This window comes from Canis lupus, chromosome 10 (assembly GCF_048164855.1).
Source record: "Canis lupus baileyi chromosome 10, mCanLup2.hap1, whole genome shotgun sequence".
NCBI lineage: Eukaryota > Metazoa > Chordata > Mammalia > Carnivora > Canidae > Canis > Canis lupus.
This window is the reverse complement of record NC_132847.1, coordinates 59164177-59189853: the sequence shown is the minus strand read 5'-3', so window position 1 is coordinate 59189853 and position 25677 is coordinate 59164177. Positions and strand designations below refer to the sequence as shown.

The window sequence follows — 25677 nt, the reverse complement described above, 5'->3', positions numbered from 1 at the left end:
AGTATTTTGCAATTTTATTTATGATGATAACATGGAAAAAATATTGATGAGTTGAGAAAATCCCATATTTCTAAAACATACGTGTGTGTGTACACATCCATAGGAAAGATGTCAAGAAAAATATACAGCTATATATTAACTGTGATTATCTCTGAAAGGGGGCTTATGAGTAATTGGCACTTGTCCTTTATATTTTTCTGTATTGTCTGAATTGTTTTTCAATGATAATTTTTATATTTGTAATTTAAAACTATTTTCTTCTCAATTATATTTTCAACTGGCTTTTTATGTAAATTCATATGTTAACTTTTTGTTAAGATTTGCCTCAAACCTTTAAACTGCTAGCATGGCAATTGGTAAAATGAAAATCCAGCTTCTGGCTTCTGTTTCAAGTGTGATCCCAGGTTTCTGACTGCTAAGCCACAGCTAAAGGCTCCTTCTCAGAGCATTCCTTCAACAGCTTCTCTGCTAGTCTGGACCTCTTCTTGTGCTTCTTTCCCGCCCTCTTGTCTTGGCTCTCCCACCCCCAGTATTGTGCATTTAATTTTCATTTGACTGCTAACCATAGCCTAGGCAGAAATACTAGAGGAGACAACCCTTAAATAAAACGCAAAACCCCAGTGCCCATAAATCACAAATTAATTTGCATCTACATCTTTCTCCAAATTAGGTAGGAAAAATTCAGCATAGATTTCTCAAAAGTTGTCAAGTTGAAAAGGGACTCTACTACAGAAATAGGATTTCTCCGATTTCAATCATCCAATCTCAGAGAGGAAAAAAGGTCTTAATGGTCATCTACTACAACCCCCATCACATGCTTTAATATTGGTGACCCCAAAGTGTTAGGTAGCGAGAGTATGGGACTTGCTACATGAAAATCACCCAGAGTTTTAAAAGAATGTAGATTGCTGAACACCACACCAGACATGCTGAGGGCTGGGTACTCAAGTATCCCTTATTTATATTAAAGTTCTCTAGTAACTCAGTGCACTGCCAGTTTGGAAAACACTGACCTAACCTCAATCAGTCAGTTACTGCTCTGTAACAAACAACCACAAACCCTTAGCGGTGTGCCACAATTAGCATTCATTTCTCATAGGTCTGGGGGTTGATTAATCTAGGCTAGACTTGGGTGTTGAATGGCTCTGCTTCAAGCTGCAAGTTCAGCTGGGCTTGACTCCTGTGTGCAGGTTGAGCTCTGATCTTCTCCAGTATTATGCTTTTGGGGGCCCCAGCTGGAGGGGCAGCAAGCTACCCAAGGGGAACTCTTATGGAGTTGATACTGGTGCAGGGGGGCATGCCCAACTGTGCAAGCATTTTTCATACCGCTTGTACATGTCTGCTAACATCCCACTGACTAAATCAAGTCTCATAGCTGAACCCAAAGAAAGGGGGAAGGGAACTCTATTCTTCTGGAGGTGATTGAGAGAGGGAGTGACTACAGGGTGCGTATTTTTGAACAATGAACTATCATAAATCCTATACTTGAATGCCATGATCTATTCTCCGTCAGAATGTTTTCAGTTCTAGGGTGCCTGGGTGGCTCAGTTGGTTAAACATTCTAAGCTTGATTTCTGCTTAGGGCAGGATCTCAGAGTTGTGAGGTCAGGTTCCTCACTGGGTGTGGAGCCAGCTTAAGATTCTCTCTATCCTGCTCCCTCTGCCCCTACCCTACCCTTCCCTCTCTTAAAAAAAAAAAAAAAAAAAAAAAAGAATATTTTCAGATCCAAGTAACAGAAAACCAACCCAAATTAACTGAAGAAGAGATTCATTGGCTCAGATTTAAAATTAAATTTTTAAAAAGCAAAAGCTAATGCCCTCTCTTATGAGTTGGTTTTTGTCCTCAATAAGGCTTTTCTCATGTTTAAAACATTGCAGTCCTTCAAGAAATCTTTATGAGCACCCACTGTGTACTAGGTACCACAGTAGCCTTGGAGGGGCACGTGATCATTCTGCCTTGCTGTCTTGGGGGGAAAGTGGGAGGACATCTGAAAATTAACAATTACAACTCAGTGTGATAAACACTAAATAGAAATGGAGCATGTGGGCAGGGGTAGGAGTAAATGGCAAATCCTACTCCACACTCCCAGGTTGGCCAAAATTCTGGCTTTTCTGGACCTCCTGCTGCAGGGTCTAGCTGCATAATGAAGCCCTAATAAATGGTAATGAGACAATTTGGGACTGACAAATTGGCCCTGGTAGGAGAGAGTCACAGCACTTGAGCTCAGTCCAGAAACACTGGAATGATTTATGATGCAGCACTGACACAAGCCTGGGATTGACCTCTGGCCCATCTTGGGAAATTAGACCCCCCTTCCTAGAGAAAAGAGTCTTTTCAAAAAATGGAAAGAGTGAGTGAAGTCACTCACTCTTCAGTCATTCATTCAGTAAGTTTGTACTGAAGGCCTACTCCTTGCTGAACACAATGGTGAGCACAACAGACCTAGTCCCTGTCCTAATGAAGTTTACAGTCAAAGATTAATCAAACAAGTATACAAATAAAAGTGAAATTGCAACAATGTTGATAAATGCTATGAAGGGAAAGGTCAGAGGTTTACCTGTTACAGTGATGCTTGCGCTAAGATTAGAAGGCTAAGTAGAAGTTGGCCAAGTGAAGAGAAAGTATTCCAGGCAGAGGGAACATCGTGAGCAAATGCCTGTGAGTAAGAAGGGTCTGAATGCCAGCCAGGGTAGTAAAGACAAAGTCAGCTTGTTTTAAATTTCATTCATTGACTCAACAAATATTTACTGAGTACCTACTGTGATGTAGGCACTGTTGTAGATGCAAAGAAACCTCAGTGAACAAAACAAAGTCCCTGCTTTTCATGGAACTTCGGGTCTAGTGAGGAGACCCCATCAGAGTAATCCTGGTGGGGGAGAATGATTGTTGGATCAGGCCACAACAACAGCAACTACAATTCACCGAAGACCTACTACATGCCACGTATTGCCAGCCACTTCGTATTTACGTCACTCATCTTCCCACCCACCCTGTTGGTAGGCATTATTTCCACTTTATAAGTAGGAAACTGAGGTTTATGAGGTTAAATGACAACTCAAACCCCAAAGCTACAAATTTGGAATCACCTGACTCTGACGCCAGAGCTCCACCACATGAGCCAGTAGACAGAGCAGCAGCAGTGTCTGATACAAAACGGAGCAAAGATTGGCACCACTAAGACTGCAGCCACCACAAAGTGTGCACAAACAATCCTGAGCCCCCTGCCAGCATGTCAGGAGACTTTTGTTGGGGCTTCTTGTGATCAGGCAGGGATTACAGTAATGTGATTACATTGCTTGTAATTACAACTCTGGTTGAAAGCACTATGATTGTTACCCACATCCCCTTAATGGTCCTCAATTACGTAGATGGGCAGAAGCCAAGGAGGCAAGGGTTACAGATATCTGAGCAAAAAGTGCTATAGGGATCCAGAGAAGTAGCCTCACTCTGCCTAGAGAACAGGCTTCACCACTGTAATTCTGTCAATTTGAAAAGCATCCCACCCAAACAGTCCCCATGATTGGATAGGGAGACTGAGGAGGCATCTCTGGGTTCTCCCTGCAGGTCTTCTTGTCTTTCAATTGTTCGGTATTGCACTGAATACAGAAGTAAGATTTTTCTCCATCTTTCAGCAAATAGAAATTTTCAGCTGCAATTCAAAAATTTCTCCAAGGGTTTAACTCCTAAAGGATTGTACCAAAGAAACAGCTTCTCTGACAAAGACAATCACACATAAATGGTAGTAAGAGGTATAGCATAGTAATTAAGAGTGTAAGCTCTGGAACCAAACCATCTGGTTTTGCATCTTAACTCTGCCACCCACTAGCTCTATGACCTTGGGCAATTTATTTCTGGATGCCTCAGTTTCGTAATCTGTAATATGAAGATAAAATTTCTATTTGTTTCAAAGGGTTATTGTAAGGATAAAATGGGTTTGGATGGGTAAAATGCCTAGAGTCATGCTTAGTTTATAAGTACTCAATAAATAATTAGCTAGGAATAGTAGTGGCAAAGTAAGCACGTAATAACTGCTAACTATTATTAGTGGCAGTAGCCATTAACTGCATTTATATACTAGGCTAAGAGCGTCACGTGTATTATCTAATGTAATGTTCCCAAAAATCTAATGGGGAAGGGTGCTATCATTATCCTCATTCTGTAGCTGAGAAAACTGAGATTTGGAGAGTTTAAATAATTTGCCTGTGGTTACACAGCGAGGAGGCAGCAGGACTGGTACTTGAATCAAGGTCTGTCTGACTCGAAAGCCTATGGTCTAAGACAAAACTCAAAGAGTTAAAGTCAGCAGTCAAAACAGTTCATGTGAGCTGACAGGTTGCTAGAGAGACCTGCAGGAGGGCAGCCTGCTGAGCGGCAGGAAAAGTGGTGACAAACAGCCAGGTGGGTCAAAGGGAACGACACGAGTTTACAGCCAAGAGTCTAGGAACTTGAGAATGGCATCCACTGAGCCAAGAATCATGAAAGAGAGCTAAAGCAAGAAGCTAACTACATAGAGGAATTAAGAGTGAGCCCAATGGAGTTAAATAATTATATTTTACCACTGTATATTTAAGTATGTCAGCTTGCCTCTGTATGTATACATACGTATAGAACATATGTCATTTGCCTGTGTGTGTACATATGTAATGAGTGTGTCAGCTTGCCTCTGTACATATGCAAAAGTGGCAAGCATATGTCATTTTACTCTCTGTGTACATATGTAGGGAATGAGTGAGTATATATCAGGTTGCCTCTCTGAGAGTGTGTATGTATGCATATTTGAGTGTGACAGCTGGGCTCTGTGTTTGTACATGCAGATTTACATGTATGTATCCATGCACTGTATATAGCAACTCATCTATATGTGTACATGTAAGCTTAAATTGAGTCAACCGTTTTCTAATTCTCCTTCCTTGGCTGTTAGTTGAAAATTATTTCCTACAGTCTGATGGACTCAGCATCAGGATCAATACAGTTAGACTTGGCACTCAGTCTGGGTTCCTAATTAAGGAATTTATAAAGTTGAAACAAAGACCACATTCTAAACTGTTTCTCTCAACACAGAACAATCATGATAAGACTTAGGACAGCTATGGTGGTTTCGATGGGAGTGGGAGCAAGGGTCAGGGCAGGGTATGGAGAGTGGTGACAGTAGCACCATTCATCTCATATTCATCCACAAGTGTTTAGAGATTGCCTGTTATGTGCCAGGCAACCACATTAGCCACTGAGGATGCACAAGTGAACAAGATAGGCACAGTCCCTGTCCTATAGTCCAAGAGGGAGTCAGACTTTAAACAAACAATGATAATTGTAAAAGATTTTTGCAAAGCATGTGTGAAAGCATCAGACAGGGATCCTTAACATCCCAGGGGCAGTGGGTATCAAATAAAGCTTCTCCAAAGAAGTCATATGTAAGCTAAGGCTGGAAGATTGAAGAGTTAGGAGGGAGGAGAAAGGGAAGAGTATTCCATGAAGAAAGTTCAACATGTAAAAATAAAAGAATATGGCAAGATTAGAAGCAGAGAAGCCAGCTATGCCTAAAGCTGTGGAAAGTGAGCAGGTAAATGACATAAAGAATGAGGTTGGAGACTTCAGGAAGCACAGGCCAGATCACATAGGGCCTCTCAAGCCAGAATAAGGATTCAGATTCCATCCTAAAATTATAAACAGGAAATTGCCTGCTCAGATTTGTATTTTTAAAAGATCACTTAGTTAGGGGTGCCTGGGTGGCTCAGTCAGTTAAGCATCTGCCTTTGGCTCAGGTCATGATCCCAGCATCCTGAGATCAGGTCCCACATCGGGCTCCCTGCTCAGCAAGGAGCCTGCTTCTCCCTCTTCCTCTGCCTGTTGCTCACCCTGCTGGTACACTCTCTCTCTCAAATAAATAAAATCTTTAAAAAAAAATTTTTTTAAAGATCACTTAGTTAAAGGAGTGAACCATAAGGTATGTTAATTATATCTCAGTGATGCTATTGGAAAAAAAAATCACTTGGGCTGCAATGTACAGAGTAGATTGAAAAGGTACAATGCACCCAAGGAAACTATGGGAAAGCTATTGCAGTGGTCTAGATGAGTGATGATGGTGGCTTAGACTAGGGAAGATGGTAACAAGTAAATGAATTAGATTGCGGGGGCGGGGGGGACGGTGATCAACAGAATTTGGTGACTGTCTAGATGTGGGGAGAAACTGTCAAGCCAGGGTTATCCCTTGGTTTAGTGGCATTTACTAAAATAACCATTTCTGGAGAAGAAGCAGGTTTGGAGGAAGGATGATGAGCTCAGTTGTAGGCTCACTGAGTCTGAGTGGCCAATGAGGCATCTGTATTGAGCCAGTTGGATTTTTAAGTCTGGTGTTCTTGAGAGATTTAAACCGGACATAGAAGTGTGGGTGTCATCAAAGGATAAATTAATTGAAGTCACAGAAGTGGGTGTGATGACTTAAAAGTGACTAACAATGAGAAGAGGGCCTAGGCTGAAGCCCTGAGGAACTCCAAAGGAGGGAACTATGAAAGAACTGCCAGAAATTAGGAGGAAAATGGGAAGAAAACAATGTCATTGTGACCAAAAAGTGTTTCAAGAAGCAAGATGTGGTCAACTGCTCAAATGCTGCTGAAAAAGATCAAGAAAGATGAGTACTACACAGTGTCCAATGGATATATCCACTTGAAGTCATCAGCGATCCTAGCAAGAGCCTGTTAAGTGGTAAAGTGGTAAGAGTAGAATCCAGATTAGAGCATGTTGAGACATAAGTAGGAAGTGGAGACTGATCATTTAGACAGGTTGGCTATAAAGAGAAGAGAAACAAAGCTAGAAGTAACTATGGGTGGAAGAGGGACTTTTTAAGATGAGACTGTATAATATTTAAACAATGATGATGGGGCACCTGGGTGGCTCAGTCAGTTAGGCGTCCAACTCTTGGTTTCGGCTCAAGTCATGATCTTGGGGTCATGAAATCTAGTCCTGTGTCACGGTTGGGCTCACACAGAGCCTGTTTAAGATTCTCTCTCCCTCTCCCTCTGCCCCTCCCTGTCCTGTCATACTCCCACCCCCCTCAAAAAACAACAAAAAAACTAATGATGATAAGGATCCAGTGGGGTGGGGGCAGTTGAATACACAATACAGGATAAAAGATAATCAGTAGTAGGATGAGGATAATTTCAAGTAACTTAAGACAGGAAAGGGTGGAATTCAAAGCGTAGAAGGAAGGATTACCTTGAGAGAAGACACTTTCTTTGTAATTAGAGGGAAGGTAGAGAGATGGAGGCTGACTCAAATGGGTTTGTAGATATGGTATTGAGATACCAAGGAAATTCCTGGATCTTGGTTTTGATATTTTCCAGAGAGAAACAGAGATGGGGTGGTGTGGGGATGGTGGGGGGGGGGGGAGTGGCTAGGTCAAAAGGTGGCTTAAGGTAACTATGGCCCCACTGTGATCCCTATCAGCTCCCTCTTAGCCTTTCTACCCCAATCTTCATCACCATCATTGATGTGGGCAGTGGCATTCTACCTTGTATACAAAATTACTTTGTTTTTAAGTGATCTAAAATATGCAATATAGGGCAACCCGGGTGGCTCAGCGGTTTAGCGCCACCTCCAGCCCAGGGCGAGATCCTGGAGACTCGGGATCGAGTCCCATGTCAGGCTCCCTGCGTGGAGCTTGCTTCTCCCTCTGCCTGTGTCTCTGCCTCTCTCTCTCTGTGTGTGTGTCTCATGAATAAATAAATAAAATCTAAAAAGAAAAAAGAAAAAAAGAAAAACTTACACCAATAATTAAAAATAAAATAAAATAAAATATGCAATATATGTAATAGACACCATAGCCAATACCCTGGGCCCTCCCTCTTAGCCAGATTACTGCCCAAGTCCCTACTACAGAGAAATTTTGGTCAGATTTGAGAAGTGTAGTCAATGATGTTAAAGGGAGAGAAAATATGTGTTTTTCCCAGCAGAGCTCAAGAGAGATCGATCCATAGCACCAGAGGCAGAGAGCAGAGAAGCAATTTGAAGCAGGAGTGCTTAAGAGAAGGAATTTAGGGGCCCTTTCTCTCACGTGGGCATTTATTAATATTGTTGTGGGGGGAGAAACTACCCCTCTTACTACATACCTCCAGCAGAGGAGTTCTAAGGTAGCTCCTTAAGAAGGTTGGGACAAAGTGGACCCTTTGCTTTCTGAGTAATCAGTGTGAACTAAATTAAGATTTTTCTCAGGTCTGGCATACTTTCTTTCCATATGAATGCTGGCAAATTATCAAGACTGATTAATCATAATGTTGCAATCCCTATGAAATAACTAATCAGAGTGATGATCATTAATGGATGCTAAAACCATTGGATGGGGGAATCCCTGGTGGCTCAGCAGTTGAGTCTTCCGCCCAGGGCGTGATCCTGGAGTCCCCGGATCGGGTCCCATGTCAGGCTCCTTGCTTCTCCCTCCGCCTGTGTCTCTGCCTCTCTTTCTCTATGTCTCTCGTGATAAATAAGTAAAATCTTTTGTTTTTTTTTTTTAGATTTTTTATTTATTTATTCATGAGAGACAGAAACACAGGCAGAGGGAGAAGCAGGCTCCATGCAGGGAGTCCAATGCGGGACTTGATCCCAGGACTCCAGAATCATGCCCTGAGCCAAAGGCAGACAGACTCTCAACTGCCAAGCCTCGCAGGCATCCCAAAAAGTAACTTTATAATGGAGAGATCTAGCAGATATTGCCTTCACTAAGTGATGAAATTTAGCTCCCCCAATGGTGGGGCAGCTTTTGACCACGTGACTTCCAAAATTATGTAATGACAAGTACATGACATTATTGACATGATAGTCTTGCCAAAGAGGGTTAACCTGAATCTAATCATGAGGAAGTAAATAAATCCAGTGTATGAGGCACATTGACAAAGCCTGGACTTTACAAGAAATTTAATGTCATGAAAAACAAAAAAGGAGAGGTTTGTTCTAGATTAAATTAGACTAAAAAGACGAAAACAACCAAATGTAATAACCTTGATTGAATCTGAGAAAATCAACAGCAATAAAAAACATTCTTAAAGCAACTGGAGAAATTTGAATGTAGACTGCACATAGATGATATTATTGAATTATTATCAGTTTTCTTAGGTGTGATAATGGGATTGTGGTAATGCAGGAGCATGTTCTTATTCTTAGCACATGCATGCTGAATAGTTTAGGGGCAAAGTGTCATAATATCTGCAGCTTTCAAAGCGCTTGAAAGAGAGAAAAGCTGTTAACAATTGGTAAATCTAGGTGGAGAGTAAAAAAAGATTTTTTAAAAAACTCAATACAGTCTATTTCTTCATTACTTTTTTTTTTTTTTTGCCATGACCTTGGGTAGCTTTATGCTTATAAGCATAAACTGTACTTCTTAATGTGCTAAATTAAATTAGATTGAAATCTTTAAAAGCATCATAGCAAGAAAATTGTTCTGCAAAGCTTTTTAGACATAAAAGAACTTCTAATTTGTGTAGGAGTATAAGTGAAGAATAGTAAAGTGGGAGAGAGAGCCACAAAATAACAAAAGAACACTTTCCTAGGAGTCAGAAGACCTTTGGGTCCAGCACTTAACCACAGGAGATTAAATTCCATGTCAGCAATGTGGGGCTAATGGTTTTGCCTTCGTCATCCTGCTGTACAGGTACAGGAGAAACAGGATGTGAAAAAGCTTTATCACCTGGAAACGAGCATGCAAGTGAAGTGATTTTTGTTATCATGCCATGGGGACATCCTAGTAGCAGTGGTTCTGGAACTTTATGATACCTAACAAGCAAATGGGAAGCTTGTTAAAAGTATAAATTTCCAGTCCAGCCTGCAGGGATTCTGATTCAGGAGGTCTGAATTGGTCCTAGAATTTGCTTTATGAGAGGAATCCCAGGACCCTGAGATTACGACCTGAGCCAAAGTCAGGTGCTTAACCGACGGAGCCACCTAGGCATCCCCCATTTTAACCATTTTTAAGTGTACAGTTCAGGAATATGATTTTGAACAAGTCACTTAACCTCTCAAGTCTTCATTTCACTATCTTTAAAATATAGACAAGGTGCACCTGGGTGGCTTAGTCAGCTGAGCATCTGACTCTTGGTTTCAGCTCAGGTCATGATGTCACGGTCTTGAAATCAAGCCCCACGTTGGACTCCACATATATTAGGGTCTGCTTGAGAGTCTCTCTCTTCCTTTCCCTCTCCCGCCCCCACCCCGCTCACACACACTCTCTCTCTCTCTCAAAGAAATCAATCTTAATTTTTTTAAAGATTTGATTTCTTCATTCACAAGAGACACAGAGAGAGAGAGAGACATAGGCAGAGGAAGAAGCAGGCTCCTCACAGGAAGCCCAATGTGGGACTCGATCCTGGACCCTGGAATCACACCCTGAGCCAAAGGCAGACACTCAACCACTGAGCCACCCAGGCATCCCAAAGAAATAAATCTTTAAAAAAATAAAATATTCCAAAAAAATAAATAAAAATTAAAAAAATAAAAAATAAAATATACATGATATTACCTATTCCTAGAGAGTATTTTAAGAATTAAATTAGATAATATATACAAACATGCCTAGGACCACAAAAGATGTTCAACAAATGCTAACTCCCTTCCTTCTTCCTTCACTTGAATTAGGTTTCAGACCCCCCTGGTTTTATAACAGATATCATCTACTGAAATCAACTGCTAAGATTTTTTAAAACATATGCAAAAAATCTACACACTATTGTCTTAGAACAGGGCAATTGTAAAATAGAAGTATCCTATAATCTATAGAATTGGACAATTTGAAACAGCTAAAGGAAACAGTACTCAGTTATATTTTGTTGCGAAAATTATATTTTAGGAAGCAGCAAATCTTTTGTGCTCATTATTCAGAAATTCTTTAATCATCTTTTTTTTTAAGATTGTATTTATTTATTCATGAGAGACACAGGGAGAGAGAGAGAGAGAGAGGCAGAGATACAGGCAGAGGGAGAAGCAGGCTTCATGCAGGGAGAGACGTGGGACTGGATCCCATGACTCCAGGATCAGGCCCTGGGCCGAAGGCAGGCGCCAAACCGCTGAGCCACTGAGGGATCCCCCCATTATACAGAAATTCTTATTTGACTGTATTTAGATTGTTTTAGAAACAATTTAAGTACAATTATCATCCAATATCATTAGCTTCTACAAATGGGGCTTTCAACCTTGGGAGTGATCCATTTGGATGCAGTATTTGAATTCCATTTATGTGCACATTATCTGTCAAAGAGAATGCTAAATTGAAATTTTGGGTTATGTGCAGTAAATGGAAAAGATTACTTTAACTTGAGAATTAGACTAATGAGAACAGGGGAAAGGAATTTAGAGATCCTCTCCTCCAACCTCCTTATTTTACAAATAAGGAAATTAATAGCATGAAAGACCTAGTAACTTGTCCTCACGAGTTACTCATGAGTTACCAGCAAACCTGGGAACAGAGCCCCGGTTCCAGGAGTGTCTTCTAGTGTCGTTTGACTTTGAAGAATGGGTGACACTTCAGCAGCATAGGTGATGGGAAGGGATTGTGGAGAGGCCAACAGCACTCCAGCCAGAGGGATCAATGGAAGTAATTGTACAGAGACAGGCTCTGAAACAGGGAATGTCAGAAAGGGGAGGCCGGAAGAAGAGATTAAGATGAAGTTCTGTGATGTCAGAAGAGAGTCTGGGATTCTCTTGTAACACAGAATATCAGAAAAGAGTTTTAGGGACTCCTTTAAAATTTTTTTTTAATTTTATAGTTTATACGGCTTTTCCATATTTGTATCCTCATATAATCACTATAGCAATCTTAGGAAGTAGATATTATACAGATGATAGTCTAATATTCAGGAGGTCACATTCTTTGCAAAACTAAGGGTTTTTTTTTTAAGATTTGATTTATTTATTCATGAGAGAGGCAGAGACACAGGCAGAGGGACAAGTAGGCTCCCTTCAGGAAGCCTGTTGTGGGACTTGATCCCAGTACCCCAGGATCATGTCCTGAGGCAAAGGCAGATGCTCAACCACTGAGACACCCAGGTCTCCCTAAAAACTAAGCTTTAAACTCAGGCTCTGAATAGAAAAAGTGTGTGTTATAATTTTTTTTAAGATTTTTTTGTTTTGGGGCACCTGAGTGGCTCAGTCTGTTGAATGTCTGCCTTCAGCTCAGGTCAAGATCTCAGGGTCCTAGGATCAAGCCCCAAACCTTCTTAGGAGAACTCTACTTCCCTCCCCTTGATGTTGGGCTCAACCATGTGACTTGTTTTGGCCAACGAAATATTAGCAGATTTAATGTTGAAATTTGAAATGTGCTTCTACACACAAGCTGGAGTTGTCCTCTTGTACTTCTGCTATCATAATGAGAAGAGCTTCACCTGAATGATAGTTCCTGGTCCATTAGCCTCAGGCTCAAGAATTTGAGTACATCTGCCCAGCTCCCCCCAGACTTCCCAGTGGTTGAGTGGCTGGAGTAACCACCCTCCCATCCTTCAGAAGATCTAATACTAGCCCATCCAAAGACACTCTCTGAGACTCAAGGATAATAATCTAGATCCATATGCACCTCACCAGCAGAGCACCAACCTCTGAGCTTCCTTCTTCATTACTCCGGAAGCTGAACCAGATGATGGGACAAAAAACTGAAACCTTAACTTCTATGTCTACTTACAGTATTTTCTCTGTAACAAATATTCTTTTTATCAAAAAAACCCAACTTCTTAAATAATAGGGTTTGGAATCTTTTTCCCCAACAAACCCATAAAAAGAAGACTCAAACCAGAACCCAATTAAATCTCTTGACGGTCATCAGGAGTTAAGAGAGCCCATGTTTATGGATAGAGAACGTCCTACTCTGAGCCCCTTATTTTTTTTAAAGATTTTTTAAAAGATTTTATTTATTTATTCATGAGAGCCAGAGAGGCAGAGACCTAGGCAAAGGGAGAAGCAGGCTCCTTGCAGGGAACCCAATGCATGACTCGATCCCAGGACCCCAGGATCACACCCTGAGCCAGAGGCAGATGCTCAACCATTGAGCTCCCAGGTGCTCCCCACTCTGAGCCCTTTAATGAAGGTACATGGTTAATCTTACACGCACACAACACACACACACACTCTCACACACACACTGGCAGTGCTGTAAGGGCATTTTGCAAGTAGAACTAGAGCTTCTGATCCTCATTCAGAAGTAGCAGGATCATCATTCTGTTCATTCCAATGAGTGAAAACAGTGAGAGAACCTTCATGCATAATCTGGATATCTGGATAATGTAGGACTAGACTTTTTTCCACCTAGTGATGATAAATTGCACTGTTAGGGTAATAATCAGCTTGCAAACCCAACAGTTAACAGTTGTATGGAGATTCAATAGATATGCTCTTTAAAAACCTTACTTCAAAAAAAAAAATAAAAAATAAAATAAAATAAAATAAAAACCTTACTTCAAGTGCACCTGGGTAGCTCAGGTCATGATCTCAGGGTCCTGGAATCAAGCCCCACATCGGGCTCCCTGCTCAGTGGGAGTCTGCTTCTCCCTCTCCCTCTGTTTCTTCCCCCTGTTCAGGCTCTCTCTCTCTGCCCCTTTCTGTCTCAAATGAATAAATAAAATCTTAAAAAAAAAAAAACCTTCATCACTCTCCTATAAATTGAATCTCATTCTAAATGCATCAAAAGGCTGTTTAAGAAAATGTCATGTTGAAATTTTTGACAAAGCAAATAATCCCACTCTTGTATCTGTTATGGAAGTTTTCTATACTGGGTGTTCCTAAACCACAGTGTACCTGCGGTACTTCCCCTATAAGGCAGCTTCTCTGCAGGAGGGCGTCCATATCACAATGACAACAGTAATGTTAAAATGCTTTACATCACTCTTTATTTCAAAAGTGCTTTACTAACATAGACTAATCTTCACAACATTTAAGGGAGGTAGATAAGTATTACACCACTTTCACGGATGGAGAAACGGAGGCAAAGATGAGTAAATTGTGTTGAAGGGCATAATATATGGCACGATTAGGAAAAGAATATGTTGCTGTCACGGATCACTGGTGATCTTTCCCATGACTTCTGAGTCCCACCAACACCAAGGTAGCAGATGCAGCATGGAAGCAGGTTGTCCACAGTTTGGCTAGTCTAAGGCTACGCTTCACCTCGATACCAGATGTTGTTGAATGTGCTACCCTTTGGCAAGTATTTCCCTCACACACACACTCTCACCTGACTCCACCTCTAAAACAGGGGAGAGTGGGAGCTATTGTGGGTGCAGAAGGAGGGGCTGGAGGAGCAGGGCTGGGAAGGCAGAAGACAGAAAATATGAACTCATATCAAAGCAAGGGCGAGGAGGAACAGGAGGACCAGTTGGAAGCAGCCCAAGAAAGAGGAAAGCCACGGCAGCAAAGAGTGTCACTTCATTTGAAAAGCTCAGACATCCAGAAATGCTATTAAAAGGGTAATTCTTAGCAATGACATTACAGAACCGCTCCTTGTGGCTTTGCCAAATATAATTATCAGGTCCTTCTGACATTCCCAGAAGGCAGAGCCATTCCTTTCCCCTGCTCCAGACCAAGTGCTGATGTAATTGACCTGACACTGCAGAAGCTGTTGACAACTCAAACGCACTCTGCCACCATGCCACCTCTCTTCCTTTATTCTTTCCTCTTTAAAAAAAAAAAAAAAAAAGCCAATGCATTTTAAGATTCTTTGCGAAATTCATAAAACATTCCCTAAAATTTTGATGCTTAAGAGGGCAGGTTTCCATGTTTGACTTTTGTAAAGGGGCTGTGATAGGCCTACATGGGGATTACCAGCCCCTCCGCTAATGCCCCTTTACACAACATGGCATGCTAAAGAATCTTTTCTGAACTTTCTAGCACAAAACCATGATAAGAGATGGTGACATGCACTGCTAGCTGCACTGGAGGTACTGGGGGCAGAGGCAGCACAAAACAAGAGGGCTGACAAAGACCCAAAGAGGGGCTACTGTGTCGGACAGACAAGTAGAAGAGACAAAAGCCAGAGTGAAGATGGGACAATCAAAGCAGAGATGGGTGCAGGTGCTCGTGTTTGAGGCTGAGTGGCAGGCAACAGCATTAGTTCATCTCTCGACCTCTCCTGCGTTGAGTCAGAGCCAGAAATGCATTCTTTCTGCTTTCATTTCAATTGGCAGGATTATTCTTTCAGGCATCTAGCTCTAACACCTCACCCCTCCTCTCCAACAAAAGCAATCCACCGCCAAACCTGACTGCGTCCCCCTCTGCAGTGCTCTTGACATTGGTCTCCCCCAGTCTGACTAGAGCCTCCTCTAGATCCTTCTATCATCTCGTCCTAACCAGGGCCAGATCCTCCTACCTCATCTCCCAGATTCATCTTCTCTAAACTCAGTTTCACCTTCTCTTCTTCCTCCTGGCTCACAGTTTTGATCATGCTACTGCCCAATTTGGAAATCCACCATGTTCTCACTGCTTCCCAATCATGTGTCTCATCCTCTTGAATCTTCAACAGGACCTTGCATCCAGCAAAGGTTCTCCTCTTTCTGAATCTCTACCTGTCCAAATGCCAACTCTAAAGACTTAGCTCAGATGCCACCTCCTCGAGAAGGCTTCCTTCCTCCTGGAGGAGGTGGTTATTTGCTCTGAGCTACAAATGCACTTGAAGATATGCACTAATGGAGTACGTGACAGCTGTGTACAAGTCTTCCCTCCCTTACTGGGCTGTGTCTGTGATCTGGCTGGGGGGATGGTGAACTGCCTTAAATTTTGTCTGTTCCCTACAACATCTATCAAGAAATGCTTTTGCATTTCCACCTCAGTTAGGGAACTACTCAACGGTGAAATGAACATATACCTGTCCATGAATGGAGACACCAAAGTACACCATAGGCATGATCTGGCTTTCAGAATAAAACAAATCTCTGATATAACCTGGAGGGATGGGGCAGGGGCAGGCAGGTGGGACTGTTTGTTTTCTAATCAAGAGTCTGGGAACTGAGCTTCTGCTTTGCCATTTATTAGCTACTGGTCTGGTACCAGATGGTTCTTCTCTGAGCATCATTTTCTTACTTCTGCATGACCTCACAGGATTAAGGATCAAATGAGACATATCTGTGAGCTCTACACCATTGGTTCTCAATCCCAATGACGTATTATAATCTCCATTAAAGTTTTCAAAAAATGTAGAGGACCAGGCCCCAACCCAGATAACTGAATAAGACTCTTTTGAGAATGGAACCAGGTGAGACTAATTATTTATAAAATACTATTTCTAATGCATAGCCCAAGTGGAAAACTGTTAAAAACTCATAAATATCATTAACAGTAGAGCAAGTTGCTTTAGGCTGCTGGTTTCATTATCCTTTGTTTGGTTAGGAATTAGTTCCATGTTTTTATAGTTTCATTATGTGTGAGCATTTTTTGTGTGTGTGTGTTGTGTTCTGCAATGGTTGTTTGTGTGCTTAAGTGATAAATTCTGAGAGAGGATAATATCCAGCACAAAGCTGCACACAAAGTGTACCTAACCCAATCTGGGTAGGGGGTGGGAAATAAGTAAAATCTTCTTGGAGTCCTCTGAAACCTTACTACACAGAAGTGTGATGATCAGACAGGCAGAACTGGCATAACCTGGGAGTTTTTAAGAAATGCAAAATCTCAGGTCCCACTCCAGAAGCTGCATATTAACAAGATTTCCAGATGGATCAGTAGGTGAAGCAAAGCGACACTTCTCTCAGTTGACATCCATGTTGAGGGCCTGCTGTTCCCTGCCCTAATCCTGAAGGGGTGAGAGGGCATGGAGAGTCAAGTCCTGTCTCCCATAAATCATTTAAGCTTGGGACTTTATCCAGATGTGTCTTATCTGAAGAGTCCATTGGGTAAAAACGAAATGAAGGACACAAATCCTTACAAAAGGATCCTTCCTTTCAAAGACTAGTCTTCACAGCTTTCCTTCAAATAACTAGTTCCTTATATTAAGAGATCAGGGTAGAGAATAAACTGATATCCATTCAAGTTTTATGCAGTGCATCACTAACAAGTGTCTGTTTATCTTATTGAACTTATAGCTCCCAGGACCCAAATCCCAAAATTATGAAGGCAGGAAGCTGAGCCAATGCAAGTCGTCAATTACTGCCTGTTGACCCATGCCCTCTGGACAACCATGATGTTGGCAGTACCCATCCAAGACTCTACAGACTATTATAGTCGAGGAGTTGTAGCAGATTCTGAACATTAGCTAGACCAACTTCCTTGTTGTATGAACAGGAAAGACCAGAGCCTGGATTAAAAGGAGTTACACCAGGTCACATGGTACTTTGAGGCAGGGCCACGATCAGAATTCAGGCCCTGACTCCTAGCCTTACACTCCCTACATAGCTTCTGCCACACATTCTTTTCTTTCCCCATCACATGGCCTTGATATTTCACACTCAGAAATTGCTGACCTGCCTTGGCACGTAAGTGTCACTTTGACTGTTCCAGCTACTGCTGTGTCCAACATCCCAGAAATGTTTTCAACACTAGGCTACAGGAGAAGTTATATCACAACCCAATCCAAATATCCACTTGCCAATCCATATTTCCAAATATGTTGGTAATGGGTTCTTAAAAAGCCCAATGCTACCCATGCAATGCAAACTACAAAGCATTACTATCAGCTAGCACCATGAGCACAGTGACCGAAGGGCCTTTCCCTAGGTGGCTAGAGATTAAAAACAGGGCGCCCATGAACTCAGTAGCACAAAGTTGGGAGGACACTACAGAGGAAAAGCAAAGATGAGCACAGTGGGGGGAGGCAGCACCTTTAAAAAACATACACAGTGTGACTATAAAATTGCAAGTCTTATCTTTTAATAAAACAGACATGACAGATTATAGAAATCTAATGAACGTTTCTCCCTCAAAGCAGTTACATCCTTAGTTCCAACAAACTATCACGGTTGGAGCTGCTATTTGGAACTCCTCTTTGGGGGAAAGGCCTTAAAAGGCAGTTTATGAGCCACATTAGAAAATATCCTTCCAAATGCTGGACTGTTTAAAATCAGAAAAGCCACTCAAAAAACAAAAAAACGACACTGATAAGAAAAACAAAACAAAACAAAACAAAAAACAATGAGAGAGGTGCTGTGTGCGGTTCTCAGGGAGGTTCCCTAAGGACTTCCCGCAAGTTCTGAGCAACAGCACCACCACTGCAGAAACAATGTGTGGCCTCCTGGGTCTTTGTGCTGCTTTCAATAGGAGCCCATTCATTTGGATAGAAAAGTTCTGCTGTCTATTTAAAAAAAAAAAAAAAATCAGCCACACTTCTTTATAGTCACACTTGCAATCTGATTTAAAAAAATACAGCAACAACACTCGCACATGGTTCTTGTATGAATTCTAATTAAGAGACATTACATTCAGAATTATAGCACTCGTAGTGATCATTTTCAGGAGACTGGAACAGCTTCTTTGCCACTGAAGGGGTACACAGGGTGCGGCTGGCTGTTTACCTGAATGTATTCTTAAATACGCGACTACTACCGCTCTAAGTTTCCTACTTGTAGCTCTGTTACAAGTTCCTGACCGCAAGTTCACGTTCCAGGCTTTCTTTGCCCACATGGGCTGGTTACAAGGGAGCCGACCCCCGCAGTCTTAGGGTGAATTGGGAAAGGGCCGGTTAAATGAGGAGACAGGCCACTCCTTGGTGAAAGTTTGTAGCTTTCTTTCCCAATACATCTTCTTTTTATTGAGAACTTCCATTTTTATCCTGTGCTCCTCCTCTGCCATCTCACACTCCCGCTCTATCTGCTGGATTTTGGCCACATGCACCTCGTTCATTTGTATCAGCTGCAGCTGTAAGATGGACATTTGTTGATGGTGTTCTTCCTCATGCATCTTTTTTAAAGCACCTTCCTGAGAGGTTTTGCTCCTGTAGTGTTTATTGGCTGTGATTCTGACAGCTGAACACGAGGGTTCAGGTTGAGAGGTCCCTTCACACACTGGAAAATGTATGAACTCTTTCTCATCATCGCACAGTTCTCTATTTGAAACAGCAAATGATTCTGAAAAACAGTAGCAGAAAACATATACGTTCAAAGATTTTACAGGCAAAGAGTAAATCGATCCTATTTCAAATGGCAGGTCCCCCATCACAGGAAGTAGCGGAAACAGCGTCTGCATGAGCCTGCGTGTCTATGGGTACCCTTGCCATGCCTGACTTTTGAAAAACCCACAAGTCAAAACCAGTGTTCCCTTCAGAAGTAATGATAAAGAGTTTTGTCATGTCACTTCTAGAACTGTGAACTATGGGAACAGTGGCTCAAGACTATGCTGATCCAGAACTGGAGACCCTGTTATGTTGATCTAAGTTCTAAAGGGGAATGTGCACAACTCTGAGGGAGCAGAAGGCCACGGCACGAGGCCAGCAGTGGGTTTTCAGATTAAGTTCTCCCTCCATCTGATCTCCCCATCTCGGGCTCTCATCCAACCGTGAACACTTATTACATTCGATTTCCACAACGGTGCCACTGCTCCTTTTCCTGGTCACGGGTCTTACCCCTGGAGAGCCACCTCACGGATGTTCCTTGAAAGGCGAGTCTACATTCCCCGGCCTAACCTCCTAGCACATCATTTCTCTGCAATCTCTAACATTTGGCTGTTACCTCTAGCACTGCCATCTGGGGGGCAACATCCAGATCTCAAAGAAACTTTTCAGTGCCCCTCTTACGTAACCTCTCCCTAGCACTTAACAATCCTTGAAATGTCTTCCTTAGCTTCTGCACCATGGCTCTCTGATCAGTTTTCGACACTTCCTCTCTGATTGCTCCTTCTCAAGCCTCCTTCCAGGACTGAGACTCTTGCTGCATCCACTCCTCACCTTTAATATCCCCCTGGGGTTCCCATCTTTGGCTCTGTTTTCATTGTTCTGGCCTTCCTTTATTCAAAAATACCCTGGGCGCCCTGCAATCCTACTACAGGCTTCATATTCTTTAAAAGCCAAGCTCTTTTTCACAATTCTGCCTCTGTTCCTTCAGCTGGAAGCTGGGCTAATTATTCATCTCTCCCCTCTCTCCCCCAACCCAGGGCCCTGTGCTCCTTTAAACCTGCATTTACTCCAGACTCTCCTTTTTAAACTCTCCCCAACCCCTACTTTGTCCAGCATCTGTGAAACCCCAGATCTCTCCTTTCTCTATGAGTACTCTACTGTTAAGGCACTTACCACATCCTAGTATTACTGTGGGACCATGCTTATTCATTTCTTTTATCCTTGGGTACCAATTATTTTGCTTGGTACACAGAGGATGCCTAGTAAATATTTATTGGCTGAAGCTCTGAACACAAAGGGAGAAGAGCTTATGGATACAAAAGGCTGCCATTTTAGCTGGTGCCACATTTGCACTAGTATTTTTATAGGGCAATGACATTTTATCAATTAAGGAGTTTCAATAAGGAAGACACTAACTCCACTAACCTATGGAGTCTTCCAGCTGTGACTCCAAGGCTTTCTTGGGATGCTTTATGTTTCCAATAATGAGAATTGTCTCCTTGGAGAAAAATAATATCAATTTATTAACAGAGTTGATTATGTTATAAGTCCACTCCATTATTCCAGAAGATGGGATGCCGGGAATGTTAACGGCTGCTGGGGGAAACCTAACTCGTAATACTCTGTTAATAAAAGGGAAATGGCTCCTGTTTGGTTTATTTTACTCCAAGGGGTTACGCAACTACCATAACTGGTCCCTAATTAAGATGAAAGGAAAGGTAGATGTCTCGCTTCTGAAGGAGAAGGTTAAAAGTACTTCTGTGTCATCCAGAGATAGTGAAGATGTCTCCCTAGGAATCTTTCCCAACTCCGAGGGCTATGGCTTTAATTAGATGTCCTGCCTTCACATTCTTGCTGCCTCCTGAGCCTACCTCTGGCACGGCACTTGTTAAAACTGGTGGCTTAACTATGTCCCCCTCAGGTCTCTGCCTACTGTGAAGACAGAAACTGTCTATTGTTCGTCCTCGAGGAGAACCCACTATGGCCTGGACACTGCTGGCCATGTCCAAAAGGTATGGGAATGAACTGGTTGCAGGGGGTCACATCTCTCTCAACTCAGCACAACAGGGTATACAGGACCGTGTTCTGAATGGAGAGCCAAGGCACAGGACGAGGGAATGGGAAAGGCTTTGCCCCGAGAATAGGGTCCCTCAGATGTGAACAACTGTAAAGAGGATTACCTCACCTGCTTCCCATCTACTATGAGATCTGAAAGTGTCTTCTTTGAAGGCTGGACACATAGACATTTTGTGGGACCTCTAGCCTCTTCTTTTCTTTGATTCCATTCCAGAGGGTAGTTCTGCACAGTCCTCTAAGTCTTTAACGTTCATGCCCTCATGATGCTGCTCATCTCTCCCCATTTCTAAATTTTTATCTCAACTATTCCAGGCTTTAGGGGCCTGATGATGATGAAGGCAGCTACCATTTTCTGAGTAGCTAACCAGGCACAAGGCTAGTGCTTTGCAGCATCACCTCACTTAATTGTTACAACAATCTTCCAAGAGAGGTATTACAGGAAACCAAACACGGGGCAGCCCAGGTGGCTCGGCGGTTTAGTGCCGCCTATCAACCCAGGGTGTGATCCTGGAGACCCGGCATCAAGTCCCACATCAGGCTCCCTGAATCTCCCTCTGCCTGTGTCTCTGCCTCTCTCTCTCTCTCTCTCTCTCTCTCTCTCTCTGTGTGTGTGTGTGTCTCTCATGAATATATAAATAAAATCTTAAAAAAAAAAGAAAAGAAAAGAAAACCAAACACAATATCCAAAGTCATTTGGCTAATTGAAAGAACCAGGACTCTAATCCAGGTTTGTGTGACTCCAAAATCCAAGCTCAACTACTACAACACCCAGCTTCTTCCTGCCTCACTTGCTCAGCTGATCACTCAGGCATCTTAAAAATGCTACCTCCAAGTTGTATCTACTACAAAATGCTCTATTATTAAGAATATGAGCACACAGTTAAAATGTTGATCTCCAAATTTGTCTCTATAGAACTGTGAACACGAAGACAAGTATGGTCATGTCTGGGAGCAGAGAAAGGACTCTACTTTTAACTGTCCTTTTTTAGTTTAAATGTGTGCTAATGTATAAATTTTAAAGAAAAAACAATTCAGGCCTCTTAAGAAAACTCTGGCAGAAGCTAAAGCTTAAAACTAGAAGAGCCTGATGGAGTAGTTAATTAACTTTCACACAAATATTAGCTCCAATGAATGGAAGCTAGTGTTCAGATGGGGAGAATCTTCTCTTAATTGGAAAAAGGCTATCCTGGGAATGGCAACCTGCTGCAAACACAAACCATGCAATCTCTCTCCCAGGTAACACAAAGTCACCCGAAGTAGAAAACAACTCAATCTTGTGCAAAATGGATAGGAAGACCTGGCTGAGTCAGGTTAAGCATCTGACTCTTGATTTTAGTTCAGATTTTGCATATTTAAAATACATGCATACAAAATACCTGCTGTCAAGGACATGTGAGAGAATACACAAGCACATTGGAATGATTAGGAGGCAGAAGAAAAGAATGAACGTGGTTAATGGTGATAATAACAAGGGAATAAATGCATAAATAACACAAAAAAGGGGGGCTTTACACAGACCAATGATGTTAATGTGCCATGACTAGAACTACAACTCAGTCCCTGTACTGGAGTTCCCATCCCCAAAAGAAGAGGATTAGATTAAAAAGTGATTAATCATGGAATTTACTAATAAATGTTTGCATTATTTAATTATAGCCTTGTGTACCTATGTTTGCATTATTCACTTATAGCTTTATAATAGAAGAATAATAACTATTATATAACAGCATATGAAACTAAATATCAGTTTTCTTAAGATAGTTGAGTACTACTTGAAAGCTTAGGTTTTTTTTTTTTTTGAAAGCTTAGTTTTCTTAAATGTATTTGACATTTGGTCATCCTACTCTCCTTTCCACCTCTAGCACATTTTGTTGGCTCCCTTAGTTTGTTCTGCAAACCTGTTCCCCCACGATAACAAGAGATATGTATCACAGTCAAATGATCACATATTATAAATCTATAGGGTACAAATTGTTTCAATATATTTAAGGGGGAAAAATGCTGGGGTTTTTTGCAAATACATTCCTTAGAGTTAAAATTTAAGACTACCATGTTCAAATACAGATGCACATCTCAAGAAAGTCATGGACAAAGCTAAGAATATCCAGGGGATGGTGATCAAGATGACACAGCCGAAACCATCTCACACAAGAAACAGTTGGAGGGAGGCCTCTAGTGGAATACTGCCAGGCTCCATCCTGTTCAACAAATTTCAACAAATCTCTAATCATCTAATTCTGTAACAGGCACTACTCTGTAAGGTGTGAGAACAGTACTGTCCAATAGAACTATAATACGAGCTGCTTGTGTAATTTAAAATTTTCTCATAGCCACCTAAAAAAAGTAAAAGGAGGTGAAATTAATTTTAATAATATATTTTTATCCAATATAAAATATTATCATTTCAACGTGTAATCAAAATAAAAATTATCAGTAAGATTTTCTACTTTCTGTTCTTGGTATTAAGTCTTGATAATACAGTGTATATATGCAAGAGCATATCTCAATTCAGCCCACCCACATTTCAAGTGTTTACTAGCCTCTTGGGGCTACTGTACTAGATAGCACAGAGTTAGAGACTACAGTAAAACACACACACACACACACACACACACACACAGTCTATGTGTCAAAATACACACCACAAAATGAAAGCCATATCCTAATGCAAGTTTTCAACTTTTTCCCCACCAAGCCCCAGAAGGGATAAATGACAATTATAGCTTTCTTCTTCTTTCTTGAAAATAAGTTGAAATACAAAATGAGGTAACCTCAAGGCTGTTTTAATGGATAAAGAGAATTCCAGTACCTTATCTACTAGTGTTAACAGATTACTTTGGACACACTTCCCAACTGACAAAGCACCACGGTTCTCCACTGACCTCCAGATGTGACCTAGAAACAGGAATAGTCAGCATAGGCTGTACTTTGATCGTCACCAGCAAAAAGAGAAGTCTCCCATGTCATATAGGTACAAACATTCAATTTAAAAACAATCTTTTTTACAAGTGTGAATCTCTAGAAATGTCACTACAGAAGGACACTGAGAATTCATATTTGTTCCCTTCTCACTGGAAATTTATAAATTGTGTTTATGAGTAAATGAATGACATCATTTCCTCTGAAAAGAAAGAAAAAAGTTTTTGGAATGAACTTTCCAGATCCTACTCTAGAATTTGAAAGTGGGGAAATACGACTGTCCCCTTAGAATAACGCTATGAAGTCAATACACAATAATTAAGATCAAAGATTTGCAACATTAAGTGAAAGCAGTCTATACCAGCATCTTCTTCAGCAACATCTCTCAGGGAACTAAACAATTTGAAAAGCAGCCGGGCTGATTCACCTGCCTCTCTCCCTCAGCACCACTCCCTTCACTGCCTGCCGAGAGTGAATGGCTCTGAGGCCAGGAGACAGACACTGTCAATTAGCAGTGCATTCCATCCACAATAAATGCTAACAAGGAGAGGTAAGAGAGAAAGTTGGCAGTGTCCACCCAAACACTATCTGCTGGGGGGTACCCTGGCTTGGGAACTCAAGAATCAAAACTCACACAGGGTTTCTGCACTGGAAAACAATATGTGATGTTCATGACACTATGGCTGTCCAAATGGCTCCCTGGACTTAATCTTGGTCAAACGATCAGCAAACAAATTTTTAATTATCCCCAGGATGATCTGCCTATAGTGGGAAAAAATGTGCTAACTAAAAACATGTATTCAATTCACTTGGTTACCATCTTTTTCACTCCATATGGAAAATATTCTTAGTTTTAGACAGTTTCTTGTGACTTATAATTAACCACTCCCTCAGAACTCAGTCTAGTCTGGGAACGCTAATAAGTGAATTTCTCATCCTGCAAGCCAAAGATCATAGTTTTCCTAGGCCAGTGCTTGCTAGGTCCTGGGAGCAGCCCTCTGGCCTCCCTAGGAATATTTCTCTGCTTTACAGTGTGTCTTCTGCAAACTTTAAATAAAATCTTTAAGAATAAATAAATTAATAAAACTCCGTCTCTTGATTTTGGCTCAGGTCATAATCTCAGGGTTCTGGGATCCTAGGGAAGGAGATGCCTGCTCAGCACAGAGTCTCCTTCCCCTCTCCCTCTGCTTGTGTGTGCTCTCTGTCAAATAAATAAATAAAATCTTTAAAAAAAATAAGATTGAATAAATATACATTCTCAAAGAAATTTTCTTTAATATGGATGACGTAGGCTGAGATAAGCAACTGAGGTACTTTATTAATAGCTGTATTAATAGAGCCCTTTATTTTTCCTTATTCTTCATAATAAAGATGAGAGAGACCCTAGAACAAGGATATCAACAGGTCCTCTTGTTTTGTTTTGTTAATATTTTATTTATTTATTCATGAGAGACACACACACACAGAGAGAGAGAGGCAGAGACACAAGCAGGGGGCGAAGCAGGCTCCATGCAGGGAGCCCAAAGCTGGACTTCATCCCAGGTCCCCAGGATCACACCCTGTGCCAAAGGCAGGGTGAGCCACCCCAGGGATCCTGGTCCTCGTTTTTATGTTCTATGCAATCTGGAGATTTTGAATTGGGAAAAATCAAGTTTGACATGAAAAGTTTCTCTTTAACAAACTC

At 41.5% G+C, this 25677-nt stretch overlaps 1 protein-coding gene across 6 annotated transcripts in view; it reads right to left on the bottom strand.

Moving 5' to 3' along the window:
* Positions 1 to 13834: 13834 nt before the first annotated feature.
* Positions 13835 to 25677, bottom strand: part of MSANTD3 (Myb/SANT DNA binding domain containing 3) — a 26299-nt gene continuing 14456 nt past the window's right edge. For 4 of the 6 annotated variants that reach the window (XM_072842120.1, XM_072842119.1, XM_072842122.1 and 1 more), the window contains exon 3: positions 13835 to 19014. In XM_072842120.1, coding sequence (XP_072698221.1) covers positions 18605 to 19014 — 410 coding nt within the window. In that variant the 3' untranslated portion in view covers positions 13835 to 18604. Of the gene's footprint in view, positions 19015 to 23883; positions 23970 to 25677 lie in introns of all 6 variants that reach the window. The other 2 variants (XM_072842125.1, XM_072842123.1) reach the window with 1 other exon arrangement.